Here is a 21,217-nt window from a genome sequence, read left to right on the forward strand (position 1 = left end):
GGACACTACGCTGACAGACACAGCAAACCTTATTGCCACAGCTCGCATTGATGTGCCATCCTGGATGAGCTGCACTACCTGAGCCACTTGTGTGTGTTGTAGACTCCGTCTCATGCTACCACTACAGTGAAAGCACCGCCAGCATTCAAAAGTGACCAAAACATCAGCCAGGAAGCATAGGAACTGAGAAGTGGTCTGTGGTCACCACCTGCAGAACCACTCCTTTATTGGGGGTGTCTTGCTAATTGCCTATAATTTCCACCTGTTGTCTATTCCATTTGCACAACAGCATGTGAAATGTATTGTCAATCAGTGTTGCTTCCTAAGTGGACAGTTTGATTTCACAGAAGTGTGATTGACTTGGAGTTACATTGTGTTGTTTAAGTGTTCCCTTTATTTTTTTGAGCAGTGTATAAAGGGCTTTATAAAATACATGCGATTGATTTTTACGTCACTGTTAGAATGAGGCTATATTAGCTAACCTTGTCATTAGAGGTCGACCGATTAATCGGCATGGCCGATTAATTAGGGCCGATTTCAAGTTTTCATAACAATCGGAAATCGGTATTTTTGGACACCGATTTGGCCGATTTATTATTATTATTATTATTTGTTTATACCTTTATTTAACTAGGCAAGTCAGTTAAGAACACATTCTCATTTTCAATGACGGCCTAGGAACGGTGGGTTAACTGCCTTGTTCAGGGGCAGAAAGACAGATTTTTACCTTGTCAGCTCAGGGATTCAATCTTGCAACCTTACGGTTAACTAGTCCAACGCTCTAACCACCTGCTTTACATTGCACTCCACGAGGTTACTCGAATGCAGTAAGAAGCTAAGTTAAGTTGCTAGCTAGCATTAAACTTATCTTATAAAAAAACAATCAATCATAATCACTAGTTAACTACACATGGTTGATGATATTACTAGTTTATCTAGCCTATCCTGCGTTGCATATAATCGCTTAGGTACACGTTGCTCCAACCATAAACATCAATGCCTTTCTTAAAATCAATACACAAGTATATATTTTTAAACCGGCATATTTAGTTAATATTGCCTGCTAACATGAATTTCTTTTAACTAGGGAAAATGTGTCACTTCTCTTGCAAACAGAGTCAGGGTATATGCAGCAGTTTGGGCCGCCTGGCTCGTTGCGAACTGTGAAGACTATTTCTTCCTAACAAAGACAGCCGACTTCGCCAAACGGGGATGATTTAACAAAAGCGCATTTGCGAAAAAAGCACAATCGTTGCACGACTGTACCTAACCATAAACATCAATACACAAAAGTATATCTTTTTAAACCTGCATATTTAGCTAAATGAAATCCAGGTTAGCAGGCAATATTAACCAGGTGAAATTGTGTCATTTTGCGTTCATTGCACGCAGTCAGGGTATATGCAACACTTTGGGTAATTTGTCAGAATTTTACGTAATTATGTCATAACACTGAAGGTTGTGCAATGTAACAGGAATAACGTTTTGTTTTCGAGATGATAGTTTCCGGATTCGACCATATTAATGACCTAAGGCTCGTGTTTCTGTGTGTTATGTTATAATTAAGTCTATGATTTGATAGAGCAGTCTGACTGAGCGATGGTAGGCAGCAGCAGGCTCGTAAGCATTCATTCAAAATAGCACTTTCGTGCGTTTTGCCAGCAGCCCTTCGCAATGCATTGCGCTGTTTATGACTTCAAGCCTATCAACTCACAAGATTAGGCTGGTGTAACCGATGTGAAATGGCTGGCTAGTTAGCGGGTGCGCGCTAATAGCGTTTCAAATGTCACTCGCTCTGAGACTTGGAGTAGTTGTTTCCCCTTTCTCTATATGGGTAACGCTGCTTCGAGGGTGGCTGTTGTCGATGTGTTCCTGGTTCGAGCCCAGGTAGGAGCGAGGAGAGGGACGGAAGCTATACTGTTACACTGGCAATACTAAAGTGCCTATAAGAACATCCAATAGTCAAAGGTATATGAAATACAAATCGTATAGAGAGAAATAGTCCTATAATTCCTATAATAACAACAACCTAAAACTTTTTACCTGGGAATATTGAAGACTCATGTTAAAAGGAACCACCAGCTTTCATATGTTATCATGTTCTGAGCAAGGAACTTAAACATTAGCTTTTTTACATGGCACATATTGCACTTTTACTTTCTTCTCCAACACTTTGTTTTTGCATTATTTAAACCAAATTGAACATGTTTCATTATTTATTTGAGGCTAAATTGATTTTATTGATTTTATTGATGTATTATATTAAGTTAAAATAAGTGTTCATTCGGTATTGTTGTAATTGTCATTATTACAAATAAATAATAATGTAAAAAATAAAAAGAATCGGCCGATTAATCGGCATCAGGTTTTTTTTTGGGGGGGGGGGTCCTCCAATAATCGGTATCTGCGTTGAAAAATCATAATCGGTCGACCTCTACTTGTCATACATATTGCAATCTCTCGAGGACAGGGGTGGTGACTTTAGAGTACTCAATACTTTGTGGTAACTAATAACCTAACGCATTTGTTTTTATGTAATCCGTTACCTAGTTACTTTTACAATATTATTTACCTTTTCTTTGTTGGCAAAATTAAAATTCCTCCCCTTAGGATACGTTCGTCACGCTCTTTCTATTCCAGCACAAAAGTTGTGGCGGGTAGCTGGGCAGGGTAACTTGAAGCTAGATAGCTGGTAGCTAGCGAGATGGCAGAGACAATAGCCTTCATCGTGGAAGTATTCACATTATTTTGAATTTGTAAAAGAAAAGGACAGATCTTGTATCTTGACTGACGCTACTTGCACACACACACACACAGGATCATCGGGTTCAGGTGAGTGCTCCATTTATTCTCTGGTAATAAAGCAAACAACGTAGCTAGGTGATCAAGTTAGGCTCAGTTGATAAGAATTGAAATCTCTAGCTCCATCTTCGCCATAAACATAAAGGAAAGGGCACTACAGAATCTGCCTGCCCAGGATCTGTCTGTAAAACAGATTGGGAGCCAATTGACCTTGTATTTGAGCTCTCCTTTTACTGTGCCCAGTTGGTTTTATATATGTATTTACTTGAGGAAATAATTTAACAAAATATATATTTTAAGCATTGTAAAGTTGATATTGCGTCTGTCATAATGTAATTAGTTACTTTTAAAAGGAACGTTCCCAACACTGCAGATGACTGACGAGGAACTTTGGCCTAGTATGCAGATTTTTCGTCACTGATAATTTGACAAATCAATCTACAAACACATAGCCTATTAGCTATACAATTAGCCGCTACACATTAACTCAGCACAGGGATTAAAACATACAAACATAATACGTACAGAGGGATCTGTTAGCAGAGAAACATTTTATTATCAAAAGTTAAAGGAAACCACTCATTCCTTTAATTTAAAGAGTTAAATAACATTTATGTGAGAACAATATTTTTTTGTGAACACATTTCATTTTGGCATTATAATAAAGTTGGTAGCAACATGAAAAATAATTGTGGATATCTGTAGCAGCTCACGTCGACTACAAAATCCACAATGCAATGCTCTCTCTATGGGCTGGCTAGCAAACGTAGCTACACACAATATCAGCATGTAAAATTGCCTAAACTGCACTATCAATTTAGGAGTCTACAATCTAACCATGTTCTACCTGCAGAGTGGAGTCTGATATTCGCAACGGCAGACATACTTTTAAGGAGATGGGAAACGTTGCTCATGCTACGGCAATGGGACGCACGGTGCATTCTGGGACTAAGGAGGGAATCGGAGTCTATTGGGCACTAGCTCAAAAACCCAACATTAGCACAAATTTCGTCAACAAGATATACAATATTATAAATCTTTTCAGAGATTTGAGATAATTAGCTTGCTATCTGTATTATCGTATAGCTTTGGAATCGTGTCATTACGTACTTTTGAGGAAAAAAGGCACATTTCTCGACATAGACTGACCTTGATAAGGTTATACGTTCCTTCATTCATTGGATTCCTATCTCCTTTCTATAGCATATCTGTCAACGGCACCATGCAATGCAAATAGGAAAAATAAATATGCTAGACCCTCCATTAAATAAAACATTTCTCAAGGTAGGAATATCACAAAAATATGTCCCATTCGAGAGAAGACATCCTCCCGAGTTATGACATCGGCCAGTACTGTAATCTGACATGTATGATAGATGTTTTCGCGATCCTATTATCTTCCAGAGCGACTTTATGACAGTCCTATGTCATACCAGACGGATTTCTGACTGCTTGAAGGCAAATAACTCAGTTACACGTGAAAACATGAAATTACACAGGGAATCGATAGAATGCACAAAAACAATATAACATTCAAAATGGGTGAACCTTTCATTTAAATAAATATGTTTGCTTTATATAACTTTTTGTGTGCAGTTTTAAAACCTGTTAGGGATAGGGGGCAGTATTTGCACAGCCGGATAAAAAAACGTACCCGATTTAATCTGGTTACTACTCCTGCCCAGTAACTAGAATATGCATATAATTGTTTGATTTGGATAGAAAACACCCTAAAGTTTCTAAAACTGTTTGAATGGTGTCTGTGAGTATAACAGAACTCATTTGGCAGTCAAAACCCTGAGACAAATCCTGACAGGAAACTGAAATCTGATGTGTGGATATCACTTCAAACATTTGCCATTGAAACACACAGGGGCTTGTGAATCATTTAGCACTTCCTATGGCTTCCACTATATGTCCCCAGTCTTTACAAAGTGGTTTGAGTCTTCTATGGTAGTAACTGACCCAAAGAGAGGCTGTTGATATTGGTCACAGGGGATGGGCCATTACCATTGTGACGTCGGCGCCCATGGCTACTCTCCCTTTTCGAAACGTTTTGAAAAACAATGCAACCGTCCCAATGGAATATTATTGAAGCCCTGGTTGAAAAAGCCCCTAACGATTTATGTTATACAACGTTTGACATGTTTGAACGAACTTAAATATATATTTTTTGCTCATTCCTGACGACAAGTCGTCAGACGCACACGGTACATTTTCACTAGCCTTCGGAGCGTACTAACACTATTGGGACATAAATTATTAACTTTTTTTAACAAAACTACATTTGTTATGGACCTGGGATCCCTAGAAGTGCCTTCTGATAAAGATAATCAAAGGTAAGGGATTATTTACAATAGTATTTTTGATGGTTGATCGTTCCAAGATGGCTCCAACATTTATAGCCTCGACTTTTTTTCTGGGCATACCACGCCGTTTATTGCAAAGTGTGATTTCCCAGTAAAGTTATTTTTAAATCTGGCAAAGCGATGGCATTCAAGACATGTTAATCTATAAGTCTTTGAATGACAATATTACATTTTAACAATGTTTTCGAATAGTAATTTTGTAAATTGTAGCGCTAATTCACCGGAAGCATTTGAGGGAAAAGATTTTCTGAACGTCATGAGCCGATGTAAAATGCTGTTTTTATATATAAATATGAACTTTATCGAACAAAAAATGCATGTGTTGTGTAACATGATGTCCTAGGAGTGTCATCTGATGAAGGTTGTCAAAGGTTAGTGCTGCATTTAGCTGTGTTTTGGGTATTTGTGATGCATGCTAGTTGCTTTGAAAATGGCTGTGTGATTATTTCTGGCTGGGTACTCTGCTGACATAATCTAATGTTTTGCTTTTGCTGTAAAGCCTTTTTGAAATCGGACAACGTGGTTCGATTCAGGAGAGGTGTATCTATAAAACGGTGTAAAATAGTCATATGTTTGAGAAATTGAAGTTATAGCATTTATGAGGTTTTGCATTTAGCGCGACGCGATTCCACTGGCTGTTGATTAGGGTGGGACGCAAGCGTCCCACTGGCCCAGACAGGTTAAAGCACATTTCCTGCAATTCTACAGATTTTGTTATGGGTTGGGGGGACATTTTTTCAGTCTTCAAAGCTCATTTCATGCAATTCTACATATTTTGCCATGACCTATGCCATGTTAATATTATATCTGTAAGACTAACAAAATCAAATTGGGGCCCCCTGGACCAGTGACCCTGGGCACGTGCCCTGCGGGCCCGTTCGGTAATTCGGCCTTGATTACTACAAGTTTAGATAGCTGACTAATTTACCAATCTTACATTGTTTTACTGATATGGGAGTGACTGTCAGTGAGTGACATATTAATATTAAACCTTTATTTTGACAGGGCAGTCATGCTTAGACTACGGTCTCTTCTTCAGATGAGCCCAGCATAAATACATCAAACATATACAACACACAAAATTACAAAACATATTAAGAAAAATACATGTATTTCTTTATTTCTCTGGACTGACCAAGGGGGTCCAGAACATCTAATTTCAGAGATCTCGGAGTTGTTGGTCTACAGTACCCTATGGAGGACAGCTTCTTCAACAGAATAACATGGTCTACAGTACCCTATAGAGGACAGCTTCTTCAACAGAATAATATGGTCTACAGTACCCTATCGTATAGCTTATTCAACAGAATAACATGGTCTACAGTACCCTATCAGGACAGTTTATTCAACAGAATAACATGGTCTACAGCACCCTATGGAGGACAGCTTATTCAACAGAATAACATGGTCTACAGTACCCTATTAGGACAGCTTATTCAACATAATGACATGGTCTACAGTACCCTATGGAGGACAGCTTATTCAACAGAATAACATGGTCTACAGTACCCTATGGAGGACAGCTTATTCAACATAATAACATGCTCTACAGTACCCTATGGCGGACAGCTTATTCAACAGAATAACATGGTCTACAGTACCCTATGGAGGACAGCTTATTCAACAGAACAACATGGTATACACTACCCTATGGAGGACAGCTTATTCAACAGAATAACATGGTCTACAGTACTCTATCAGGACAGCTTATTCAACAGAATAACATGGTATACAGTACCCTATGGAGGACAGCTTATTCAACAGAATAACATGGTCTACAGTACCCTATCAGGACAGTTTATTCAGCAGAATAACATGGTCTACAGTACCCTATGGAGGACAGCTTATTTAACATAATAACATGGTCTACAGTAACCTATCAGGACAGCTTATTCAACAGAATAACATGGTCTACACTACCCTATGGAGGACAGCTTCATCAACAGAATAACATGGTCTACAGTACCCTATCAGGACAGCTTATTCAACAGAATAACATGGTCTACAGTACCCTATGGAGGACAGCTTATTCAACAGAATAACATGGTCTACAGTACCCTATCAGGACAGCTTATTCAACAAAATAACATGGTCTACAGTATCCTATGGAGGACAGCTTATTCAACAGAATAACATGGTATACAGTACCCTATGGAGGACAGCTTATTCAACAGAATAACATGGTCTACAGTACCCTATCAGGACAGTTTATTCAGCAGAATAACATGGTCTACAGTATCCTATGGAGGACAGCTTATTCAACATAATAACATGGTCTACAGTGCCCTATGGAGGACAGCTTATTCAACAGAATAACATGGTCTACAGTACCCTACCAGGACAGCTTATTCAACAGAATAACATGGTCTACAGTACCCTATCAGGACAGCTTATTCAACAAAATAACATGGTCTACAGTATCCTATGGAGGACAGCTTATTCAACATAATAACATGGTATACAGTACCCTATGGAGGACAGCTTATTCAACATAATAACATGGTATACAGTACCCTATGGAGGACAGCTTATTCAACAGAATAACATGGTCTACAGTAACCTATCAGGACAGTTTCATCAACAGAATAACATGGTCTACAGTACCCTATGGAGGATAGCTTATTCAACAGAATAACATGGTCTACAGTACCCTATGGAGGACAGCTTCTTCAACAGCATAACATGGTACACAGTACCCTATCAGGACAGCTTATTCAGCAGAATAAGATGGTCTACAGTACCCTATCAGGACAGCTTTTTCAAGAGAATAACATGGTCTACAGTACTCTATCAGGACAGCTTATTCAACAGAATAACATGGTCTACAGTACCCTATGGAGGACAGCTTATTAAGCAGAATAACATGGTCTACAGTACCCTATCGAGGCCAGCTTCATCAACAGAATAACATGGTCTACAGTACCCTATCAGGATAGCTTATTCAACAGAATAACATGGTCTACAGTACCCTATCAGGACAGCTTATTCAACAGAATAACATGGTCTACAGTACCCTATCAGGATAGCTTATTCAACAGAATAACATGGTCTACAGTACCCTATCAGGATAGCTTATTCAACAGAATAACATGGTCTACAGTACCCTATCAGGACAGCTTATTCAACAGAATAACATGGTCTACAGTACTCTATCAGGACAGCTTATTCAACAGAATAACATGGTCTACAGTACCCTATCAGGATAGCTTATTCAACAGAATAACATGGTCTACAGTACCCTATCAGGACAGCTTATTCAACAGAATAACATGGTCTACAGTACCCTATGGAGGATAGCTTATTCGCAAAATAACATGGTCTACAGTACCCTATCAGGACAGCTTATTCAACAGAATAACATGGTCTACAGTACCCTATGGAGGATAGCTTATTCAACAGAATAACATGGTCTACAGTACCCTATGGAGGATAGCTTATTCGCAAAATAACATGGTCTACAGTACCCTATAGAGGACAGCTTCTTCAGCAGAATAACATGGTCTACAGTACCCTATGGAGGACAGCTTATTCAACAGAATAACATGGTCTACAGTACCCTATCAGGACAGCTTATTCAACAGAACAACATGGTCTACAGTACCCTATCAGGACAGCTTATTCAACAGAATAACATGGTCTACAGTACCCTATCAGGACAGCTTATTCAACAGAACAACATGGTCTACAGTACCCTATGGAGGACAGCTTATTCAAAAGAACAACATGGTCTACAGTACCCTATCAGGACAGCTTATTCAACAGAATAACATGGTCTACACTACCCTATCAGGACAGTTTATTCAGCAGAATAACATGGTCTACACTACCCTATCAGGACAGTTTATTCAGCAGAATAACATGGTCTACAGTACCCTATGGAGGACAGCTTATTTAACAGAATAACATGGTCTACAGTACCCTATGGAGGACAGCTTATTCAACAGAATAACATGGTCTACAGTACCCTATCAGGACAGTTTATTCAGCAGAATAACATGGTCTACAGTACCCTATGGAGGACAGCTTATTTAACATAATAACATGGTCTACAGTACCCTATGGAGGACAGCTTATTTAACAGAATAACATGGTCTACAGTACCCCATGGAGGACAGCTTATTCAACAGAATAACATGGTCTACAGTACCCTATGGAGGACAGCTTATTCAACAGAATAACATGGTCTACAGTACCCTATCAGGACAGTTTATTCAGCAGAATAACATGGTCTACAGTACCCTATGGAGGACAGCTTATTTAAAATAATAACATGGTCTACAGTAACCTATCAGGACAGCTTATTCAACAGAATAACATGGTCTACAGTACCCATTGGAGGATAGCTTATTCAACAGAATAACATGGTCTACAGTACCCTATCAGGACAGCTTATTCAACAGAATAACATGGTCTACAGTACCCTATGGAGGACAGCTTATTCAACAGAATAACATGGTCTACAGTACCCTATGGAGGATAGCTTATTCAACAGAATAACATGGTCTACAGTACCCTATCAGGATAGCTTCATCAACAGAATAACATGGTCTACACTACCCTATGGAGGACAGCTTCATCAACAGAATAACATGGTCTACAGTACCCTATCAGGACAGCTTATTCAACAGAATAACATGGTCTACAGTACCCTATGGAGGACAGCTTATTCAACAGAATAACATGGTCTACAGTACCCTATGGAGGACAGCTTATTCAACATAATAACATGGTCTACAGTACCCTATGGAGGACAGCTTATTCAATAGAATAACATGGTCTACACTACCCTATGGAGGACAGCTTATTCAACAGAATAACATGGTCTACAGTACCAAAACCTTATCAAGTCTACAAACATGGCAGCACAATTCTTTCTACCATCTAAGGCATTTGCAATATAATTTACAACATGCATGGTGCTGTAGTGGTGCTGCGTTTAGGTCTGAATTAACATTAAGATTAACATTGAATCCAATGATCTAAGCCGGCTGGGCTGACATGCTTATAGCCTTGCTAGGACTTTCTAAATATCAGCATTATTTATATATTATCTATTATTGTTACTATTTTTTCCCCCTGACTGTTTTCCATGTTATTTGGTTAGTTCTCTTAAAAAGCACCCTCATAGATATTTATGTTATCATGGGACTGCCCATATTTCACTCTGGCCTACGCTAATTGGCAGCCAAGGGTTTGCCTTAGGACGCAAAGGTGTGTCATGAGTCAGGGAGATGGTCTGATGGTCTTAGTGACAACAGACCTAGATATGGGGGGGGGGGGTTAATGGGTGTAATATTAGGACATTTGCTTTTTAATGGTAAGTTTACAAACATTGGTTGTGGTAAATATAATTGAAACATGGGTATCATTGAGGTAAGGGGTGAAATAAGTATAGCAAGTTATAATTGTAATAGCAGATTGTTAGCATGCTACTGGAACAAAAACAGATCTGGCTAATTAATCTATATGTGCCAAATAATGATGATCCACACTTCCTTGAAAATATATATAATAATCTATTGAGCTCACAAGCAATGAATGAATCTATTATTATGGTGGGATATAATAAGGTTTGAAGTACCTCAATAGATCGTAAAGGAAATGACCCTCAAGCACTTAAGGACATCACGAAGATCATGGATATATTGGAACTAGCGGAGGGCATGGAGGCTGTAAAACCCTGACCTCGTGAGATATACACGGAGGAGGCTTAATCAAGCTAGCCGTCTTGATTACTTCCTAGTCTCGTTCTTGCTGGCATCAAAAGTTTAAAAAAGTATTAATAGGAGACCGAATACGATCGGACCACCATCTAATTGGCCTCCATATAACTCTAACAGAATTTCCACGTGGACGGAGATATTGGACATTTAATCAAAGCCTATTGGATGACAATTTGTTCTTAACTAAGACAAAATAATTAATAATTGACTTTTCTTTGCACAACATAGGTACAGCACACCCCCTATTGTATGGGGCACTTTTAGAGGCCATTCAATACAATTGTCATCATTAAAACAAAAGCAGTTTAGGTCAACAGAGATTAGACTAATTATAACGCCCTGGCCATAGAGAGGGTTTTTTGTTGTCTATTTTTGGTTAGGCCAGGGTGTGACATGGGTGGGCGTTCTATGTTCCGTTTTCTATGTTGGTGTATTACTTTGTTTCGGCCGTGTATGGCTCTCAATCAGGAACAGCTGTAGATCGTTGTTGCTGATTGAGAGTCATACATAGGCAGCCTGTTTTTCCTTTGGGGTTTGTGGGTGAATGTTTTCTGTTTAGTTTTACAACCTGACAGAACTGTTGCTGGTCGTTTTTTGGTTTATTTTGTAAGTGTTCATTTAGTCCATTAAAGTCTTTCAAGATGAACACATCCTCCGCTGCACCTTGGTCTCATTTTGACGACAGCCGTTACACTAATAAAGGAAATAACAGTGCAGGTAGATCGTAATGGGAACTGTATTATAGAGGCAAAAAATAGGTTAGAGGAAAAACTAAAAGAAATGGAGGTACTTATTCAAGAACCATCAAGTGTAATGTATTACAAAAATAAAGCCAATTGGATGGAAAATTGTGGAAAATGCGAAATTGTTCTTCAATCTTCAACATAGAAATGCTACCAAAAATAATTTACAGAAACTCGTTACAAATGGAGTCACCCATTATTCACCAAATAATATTTTGTAAGTAGGAAAATATTTTAAGCATATGCTTTCTTTTCAGTCTCCTCCATTTACACTGAATAATGTTAACTGTAAGGATTTCTTTCATAATAATAATAATAATAATGATGTAAAATTAACAAATTTACAGAAAGATCTGTGTGAAGGCCAACTTACAGAAGAGGAACTTTTTTAAACATCTTTTCAGTCTGGAAAAAAACAGACCTTTTTTGATGTACGCAAAGATCCATTATTAGCATGTTTTAATTACTATAAAAATGGTAGACTTTCAGGTACTCAACAAGGTCTGATTTCATTAATACTAAAACAGTACGCAGGTGGTAAGTATAAAGATCCAGTCCATTTAAAAACTGGAGGCCTCTCCTGGCGAAATGCATAGCACATAGAATAGAAAAGGTTTTACCAAATAATTGTTCATCCTGATCAGACAGGTTTTTTACATGGACGATATATATTGGAGATAATATACGACTTATTTTTTAAATCATATAGCAAAAAATATTTCCTTTTATTTGGAATGCTAAGCCAGAACCAAATTAAACGTGCCTATTTATTCAATGAATGAGTTTGAGGGGCTAAAATGATTAAATATTAAAGCTTTAAACCTCTCACTAAAGGCTTCACTCACAAATAAGTTATACTTAAACCCAAAATGGTTATCCAGTAGATAAAAAAAAATAAAAAAATTGCATATACAGACTACAACTTCTCATTTGACTAATTGAAAAATACATTTAATCTAAAGTATCACCCTTACTTAAACAAGCCATGCAAAGCTGGTTACAATTTAAGTTTTATCCTTCAGAAAAGACAGAACAAATATTACAACAAATGTTATGGTTAAACTCAAATATATTGATTAATAAAAAATAATTCTTTATGGAAAAATTAAAAAAAAAATTGTATTACGTTTATTAATGATATTATGAACAGAAAATGGAGGAGTTGACACATATGCAGCTATCTAAAACATATGGGAATATCTGCTCAATCCAAATTTACAACCAACTGATTGCAGCATTACCAAAAAAATTGAGGCAAGTGGTAAAGGTAGGGAACTTGTATTATATTAAAGATACAAATTGGCTGAAAGGAATTAGCATAAATAGAAAAATATACCAGTTTAATTTTAGGACAAAAATGTTGACAGCTGCGCCGTACAGGTTGCAAAGTAAATGGGAAGGATTTTAGATGTACCGATTCCATGGCACATGGTTTATGAACTGGTACAAAAAACAACACTTGATTCAACACTTAAAGTTTTTCAATTTAAATTATTATATAAATTCTTGCCGCCAACAGAATGCTATATATATGGGGCATACGACAATCTCAGCTCTGTAGATTTTGCTGCGAAGGGACAGAATCAATAGATCATTTATTCTGGTATTGCCCCTATGTAGCTTGTTTCTGGTCAAAGGTTCAGGAATGGTTAAAAAAAAATATCACAACATGCACTTAAAATGTACCTTACAAATAGCAGTGTTGTGCGATTTGGAAAGCCATAGTCAGTCAATAAATAACATAATTTAATAATAATACTTGTAGGAAATGTTTTCATCTTTAGCTCACAATCTGTGGATACTATACGATTAGAAAGGTTCAAAATGTATGTAAAACATCACAGCACAATTGAAAAATATATGGCACATGGAAACCAAATGAGGGTGGTCTATGGTGATAGCTGGTATGGGCTGAGAGTGGGTGAGGGGGGGGGATTAAAGAGCTTATGTTTGGTAATGTATTATTTTTATGTGAATGCTTTATATAAAAGTACCATGTATGTAAAATGTATATGGGGTGTGGTGGAGGGGTTAATAATAAAAAATGCAAAAAGATTAACATTAAGAATAACATTTACAGATAGATAATAACATAGCTCTTTGATGACCAATGATTCTAGGATTTTCTCAAGACAAGAGAGCCTGAAAAAGGATTGATAATTATCGGGATCCCTACTATCCCCGCCCTTATGGAGTGGCAGCACAAAAGTTGCTTTCCACACATTTTGAATACTTCCTGATACTAAAGTTTAATTTAAAAAAAAGTGTGTTACTGAGCCATCAATGAGGGATGCTGCATACTTAAGCAAAGATGGGTCCAAATTATCAGCCCCTAATGACTTCTTGGTGTCAATAGCTAATAAGGCAGCAAGAACTTCTGAGTTGCCAAAAAGAAAAACCCTGACTACCATTTCCAAAGTCACGTGAGATTGACTGATCATCCATTGAAGCAACTGGAGGCTGTATGTGGGAAGCACAGTCAACTGACTGGCCAAGACCAGAAATACCAAATAAGAAACCAGCTCAGATAAAATGCTGATTAATGACGCATGTGTCTAAAACTACTTGCTTAGGCAGAGAAGTAGAGGAATTACTCGGCTTCAGTGAATTAACAGATTTTTTGAATTTCGAGGGATCACTAACAGAGTCTGCCCTAGCGCTAAGGAAGTAGTTTGATTTGGCCTGTTTAACCGATAGCCATAACTAACAAAGCCTCATTCAGCTTAGAAGCCACCGGAGAGGGAGACAGAACAGGGGACAAAGGAGCAGGTACCTCTGGGTCCAATCTCGAAGCGGAAACCCCCAGGGATGAAGGCGTCGGAACCTCTGGATCCAGGGTGGCGAAGCTCTTTGAAGTCTGTATCTGGTCAGTGCTTCCCACCGCCAAGGAGGCCCCTATTGCCAAAGGCCGCCGCTTTCAACTTCCACGGCGAGTGACGTGCCTCCATGGCTGGTAGATAGTGGATGTTCCTGTTCCTACCCTAAGTCATCCAGAAGCATCATACTAACTCCATTCTCCGGGGAAGGGGGAGACCCCTTTGGGGAGGGATCCCTGCAGAGCACCGGCCAATCGGCTGTGGAGATGACTCGACGGCGACACTCCCACTAGGCCAGAGCGGCCTCCAGCTACTGGAGTAGAAGAGAAAGAGAAAGTAGGGGGATGTTGATTCCCCAGTAGCTTGTGTAAGCTGGCTAAGAGTAGGCACTTCACCCCTGTAGTCCTCTGCAAGCAAACCTTGCTACATTGAAAGTCCGGATGGTCCACCTTGTCCCAGAATAGAGCAAAAATAAACACAGCTCATTCAGCATTGAAAATGTTTGTTCGTGACCTCCATTTGAAACTACAGGCTAGATAGGCTACCTGGTCTTCCGTGTCTCTCTAGACAGGAATTTTCTAAAGGCTGGCTATGAGCCACAGTGTGTTCGCAAACACAACCCGCATCCCAAGACAAGCATAGCCAGTGAAATGGCAAACACACACCCAAGTCACACACCAGTACGGCAAACAGAGTGAAAGCGGAGGACTTGCTCACTGTATGGAACCTGGCTGCACACACACTATACGAGCGGGAGGTAGACAGGTAGAAGGTGCATTCGCTTACCAATGAGCAGCGTGAACAAGCATGGGGAGAGCTTGAACTGCTGATGCACAATCAAGTTTAGAAATTGCACCTTGTGTATTCTACTATGCTAATTCTCAACAGTAAGTTGAGACCCTGACTGAGTTCCTAAAAAATGTATATATATTTAAAAAAATTAAATGGTGTCCATATACACTACATTACATAGAAGTATGTGGACACCCCTTCAAATTAGTGGATTTTGCTTATTTCAGCCACACCCGTTACTGACAGGTGTATATGGCAATTGCACACAGCCATGCAATCTCCATAGACAAATATTGGCAGTAGATTCGTGATAAGTTTTTCAAATCATATGAGCAAAAAATATTTAGCTTTATCTGGGATGCTAAACCAGACAAAATAAAGCATGCCTATCTATATAATGAATATGAATTGGGTGCGTTGAGATTTAAATATAAAAGCACTAAACCTCTCTAAAAGCTTCACTTATTCAAAAGTTTTACTTGAACCCTAAATGGTTCTCAAGTAGATTACTAAGAAAAGCTAATCTATTGTTTAAAAATGGCCTTTGTGCAGATTGCCATGTCTCATTTTCAATGAATTGAAAATTATACTTTTTTTTCAAAGTATCTATCTTTTTCAAACAAGCAATGCAGAGCTGGATACAATTTAAATTTCATCCTCCTGAAAAGATAGAACAAATATAAAAAAAAATATTATGGCTGAACTCAAATGTGCTGGTTGATAAAATACCTGTATTTATGGGAAAGATGTTTGAAAAGGGTATTTTGTTCTAAAATTATATTGTAAATTGGAATGGTAGAGTTGTCTTTCATGGAGTTATCAGAATTGTACGGGAAGGTCTGCTCAATCCAAGAGTACAACCAATTGAATACAGAATTACCCCAAAAATGGAGGAGGCAGGTGGCAGCGGGAGGAGGTAGGGAACTGGTCTGTCTGCCCAATATAAAGGATCAAAGAAACGTCCTCTTACTGTCAACTGCGTTTATTTTCAGCAAACTTAACATGTGTAAATATTTGTATGAAAATAAGATTCAACAACTGAGACATAAACTGGACAAGTTCCACAGACATGTGACTAACAGAAATTGAATAATGTGTCCCTGAACAAAGGGGGGGTCAAAATCAAAAGTAACAGTCAGTATCTGGTGTGGCCATCAGCTGCATTAAGTACTGCAGTGCATCTCCTCCTCATGGACTGCACCATATTTGCAAGTTCTTGCTGTGAGATGTTACCCCACTGTTCCACCAAGGCACCTGCAAGTTCCCGGTCATTTCTGGGGGGAATGGCCCTAGCCCTCACCCTCCGATCCAACAGGTCCCAGATGTGCTCAATGGAATTGAGATCCAGGCTTTTCGCTGGCCATGGCAGAACACTGACATTCCTGTCTTGCAGGAAATCATGCACAGAACGAGCAGTATGGCTGGTGGCATTGTCATGCTGGAGGGTCATGTCAGGATGAGCCCGCAGGAAAGGTACCTCTTTGAGGGGTCTTCCCTGTAACGCACAGCGTTGAGATTGCCTGCAATGACAACAAGCTCAGTCCGATGATGCTGTGACACACCGCCCCAGACCATGACGGACCCTCCACCTCCAAATCGATCCCGCCCCAGAGTACAGGCCTCGGTGTAACGCTCATTCCTTCGGCGATAAATGCAAATCCGACCATCACCCCTGGTGAGACAAAACCGCGACTCGTCAGTGAAGAGCACTTTTTCTCAGTCCTGTCTGGTCCAGCGACGGTGGGTTTGTGCCCATAGGCAACGTTGTTGCCGGTGATGTCTGGTGAGGACCTGCCTTACAACAGGCCTACAAGCCCTCAAACCAGCCTCACTCAGCCTATTGCGGACAGTCTGAGCACTGACGGAGGGATTGTGGTTTCCTGGTGTAACTCGGGCAGTTGTTGTTGCCATCCTGTACCTGTCCCGCAGGTGTGATGTTCGGATGTACCGATCCTGTGCAGGTGTTATCACACGTGGTCTGCCACTGCGAGGATGATCAGCTGTCCGTCCTGTCTCCCTGTAGCGCTGTCTTAGGCGTCTCACAGTATGGACATTGCAATTTATTGCCCTGGCCACATCTGCAGTACTCATGCCTCCTTGCAGCACGCCTAAGGCACGTTCACGCAGATGAGCAGGGACCGTGGGCATCTTTCTTTTGGTGTTTTCAGAGTCAGCAGAAAGGCCCCTTTAGTGTCCCAAGTTTTCATAACTGTGACCTTAATTGCCTACCGTCTGTAAACTGTTAGTGTCTTAATGACCGTTCCACAGGTGCATGTTCATTAATTGTTTATGGTTCATTGAACAAGCATGGGAAATAGTGTTTAAACCCTTTACTATGAAGATCTGTGAAGTTATTTGGATTTTTACGAATTATCTTTGAAAGACGGGGTCCTGAAAAAGGGACGTTTATTTTGATTGTATTTGAAAACAAAACAAAAATTGTATTTGAAAACAAAACAAAAATGGAATTTCGCTATCAACAACCCATTTTGGCTAGACTGCCCCCTTTGCTTTCAGTGATTCTTTTTTTTTTTTTTGCATTTGAATTTTGTTGATTGAAACACTAGTTCTTCGTTTGCACTTTGGACCCAACAGCTGTGAGCGGGCTTTAGTGGGAGGTATGGATGATGCTTCTCCATTTGTCAGCCATTATTTGAGTGTCAGTTTGGCTACAACCAATACTGTTCAGCCTTTCTTTCCGACACAAAATAAGTCATAGCGGACACCTACGAAGAAGGACTGTGATGATGGCATCTCAGGTAAGCAGCACTGGGTGTTCTTCCATCCAACTTCTACATACAGTGGGGGAAAAAAGTATTTGATCCCCTGCTGATTTTGTACGTTTGCCCACTTACAAAGAAATGATCAGTCTATAATTTTAAGTAGGTTTACTTGAACAGTGAGAGAGAATAACAACAAAAAAGTCCTGAAAAACGCATGTCAAAAATGTTATAAAATTATTTGCATTTTAATGAGGGGAATAAGTATTTGACCCCTCTGCAAAACATGACTTAGTACTTGGTGGCAAAACCCTTGTTGGCAATCACAGAGGTCAGACGTTTCTTGTAGTTGGCCACCAGGTTTGCACACATATCAGGAGGGATTTTGTCCCACTCCTCTTTGCAGATCTTCTCCAAGTCATTAAGGTTTCGAGGCTGACGTTTGGCAACTTCTGGTAAATGGTGTCACCAGAGTCAAGAACTGTCAAGAAAGTTGACTGTACAATCTGCTTCCTTCTGTTCATGGAGAGGCCAGATCTATTACTAAAAAAGAAGCCCATTTTAAATCTTAGCTTTTTAACTATCATATCACACTTTTTTTTTTTAAACGTTAGACCTTTATCAATCCAGACGCCCAGATATTTCTAGGCGGGAACCAGCTTGATGAGAGAGCCATCCGATTATTTAATATGTAGCCCATCAGAGAGATTAGAGAACATATATTTGTTTTGCCTGCATTAAGTACAAGTTTTAAATCAACAAGGGCTTTCTGTAATGCAACAATCAGATTGCAGCTCTAACATAGCTTGGTCAAGTCGGTGCAATGGCATACATAACCGTGTCGTCTGCATACAGATTAATATTACAGCATTTAATACAGTACACCTTTCTTAATATCGAGGAAACCAGACTTGACACCATCAGAAAGCACACAGTGTCCCATCTGTCAGATGGCTCTTAAACCATTTGGAAGACTCCTTGTCCAGGCCCATTTCAGACAGTTTTTGAATGAGTAGGGAATGGTCAACAATGTCAAATGCATTGGAAAGGTCTATAAATAGGGCAGCACAATGATTTTATGATCTAGGCAATTTACCACATCACATGTCCAGATCTAAAACCAGAATGGTGCATATTTAGAATAGAGTGAGAAGTTTAAAAAGTTATTCGCTGAGACACTGTTTTGCAATGAAGGTCTACGGTAGCCTCAACAGCATTCTTTGAGGTAGCACCATGGTGTAGCCGGAGGACACCCATTTTCCGTCCTCCTTTGGGTACCCTCTAGCCCAGGGGTATGTAACAAATTTTTCCCCGTGGGACGCATTCGGTCTTCACCGAGGTCCAGAGAGCCGCACTGAAAATAGGCAATACTTCCTTGCTGTCAAAATTTGCACAAAATTGTCCTCTAACCATCCTTTTTTAAATGTTCAATGCTTGACGCTTTGATGATTCAAGTGAAGAGACTTTATACATGTAGGTCTATTATCATCTCTACACAGTTCCTATTCGGTTGTAGTAATTTAAATGTAGATTGAGTTATTCTTTTTTTACTCAAACCACCAGCATTGAATCGGCTCGCAGGCCGGATCCGGTATGCTTGACACCTCTGAACTCATGAGTTCAAGGCAGTTAGAAGACAACCTACCCTCTAGCCTCATAAATTCGGGGCAGTAGAAGTGCACCACTGACAGCAGAGCGGCGCCATCACACATGTCCTTCATGAGGTCATCCAGCATGGGGAAGTGCTGGAGCTGCCGGCCAGAGAGGTGGTCTCTACGGTATCGCACCTACACACACAAAAATGGGTCAGAGGTCAGACAGGGGCAAGGACTGGGTCAGCCTGTGTGGCATGAACAGTCCTTCTCACACACAATGCACAGACGCACGCACGCACACACACCACTGTAGTGGGTGTCTTCTTGGCAGCCTGCTCCTGCCAGTGACATAGCAGATTTAAATAGCTCTGTTTAGCTCTCTGAGTTTATCCTGGGTCAGAGACAGTGGAGTTCACGATCCTCCTCTCTGCACGGACTTAGAAGGTAATTTGAGGAGCTCTGCTTTGTTAGTTTGTTAAGTCATCAGCAGAAGTTGCATGCCAAGAAGAGCACAGCAAGAACAACAAAACTACCACCACACCAACAGCCAGGAATCAGTGAGAGTAAGTAGCTATCACATTCATTATGTAAGCTACACAGATAACACCAACCCTTACAATAAGCTCTTCTACAAGAGTAGAGATATAAGACCAGTATTGCCTAAAAATCATATCTTGATTTTTTCACATTTATGGTCCAATGACAATATACAGTTGAAGTCGGAAGTTTACATACACTTAGATTGGAGTCATTAAAACTCGTTCAACCACTCCACAAATTTCTTGTTAACAAACTATAGTTTTGGCAAGCCGGTTAGGACATCTACTGTGTGCATGACACAGGTAATTTTTCCAAAAATTGTTTACAGACAGATTATTTCACTGATAATTCACAATTCCAGTGGGTCAGAAATTACCATAAACGAAGTTGACTGTGCCTATAAACAGCTTGGAAAATTCCAGAAAATGATGTCATTGCTTTAGAAGCTTCTGACAGGCTAATTGACATCATTTGAATGTGTACCTGTGGATGTATTTCAAGGCCTACCTTCAAACTCAGTGCCTCTTTGCTTGACATCATGGGAAAATCAAAATAAATCAGCCAAGACCTCCACAATAATTGTAGACCTCCACAAGTCTGGTTCATCCTTGGGAGCAATTTCCAAATGCCTGAAGGTACCACGTTCATCTGTACAAACAATAGTATGCAAGTATAAACACTGTGGGACCACGCAGCCGTCATACCGTTCAGGAAGGAGACGCGTTCTGTCTCCTATAGATTAATGTACTTTGGTGCGAAAAGTGCAAATCAATCACAGAACAACAGCAAAGGACCTTGTGAAGATGCTGGAGGAAACAGGTACAAAAGTATCTATATCCACAGTAAAACGAGTTCTATATCGGCACAACCTGAAAGGCCGCTCAGCAAGGAAGAAGCCAGTGCTCCAAAACCGCCATAAAAAAAGCCAGACTAAGTTTTGCAACTGCACATGGGGACAAAGACCGTACTTTTTGGAAAAATGTCTTCTGGTCAGATGAAACCAAAATACAACTGTATGGCCATAATGCTCATCGTTAAGTTGACACGAGTGTATTACCGGCTGTGCACATCAAGCCCAGACGATAGCGGAGAGCCATAGCGGAGGAAAAATGGGGAG

At 39.7% G+C, this 21,217-nt stretch overlaps 1 protein-coding gene across 1 annotated transcript in view; it reads right to left on the minus strand.

Annotated features, from left to right (window-relative positions):
* Nucleotides 1-21,217, minus strand: part of LOC106560554 (calmodulin-regulated spectrin-associated protein 1-B) — a 166,854-nt gene that overhangs the window by 49,617 nt on the left and 96,020 nt on the right. The window contains exon 6 of the mRNA XM_014123552.2: nt 19,611-19,752. Within this exon, the coding sequence (XP_013979027.1) occupies nt 19,611-19,752 (142 nt within the window). The remainder of the gene's footprint in view (nt 1-19,610; nt 19,753-21,217) is intronic.

Source organism: Salmo salar, chromosome ssa01, assembly GCF_905237065.1.
Source record: "Salmo salar chromosome ssa01, Ssal_v3.1, whole genome shotgun sequence".
NCBI classification, from domain to species: Eukaryota; Metazoa; Chordata; class Actinopteri; order Salmoniformes; family Salmonidae; genus Salmo; species Salmo salar.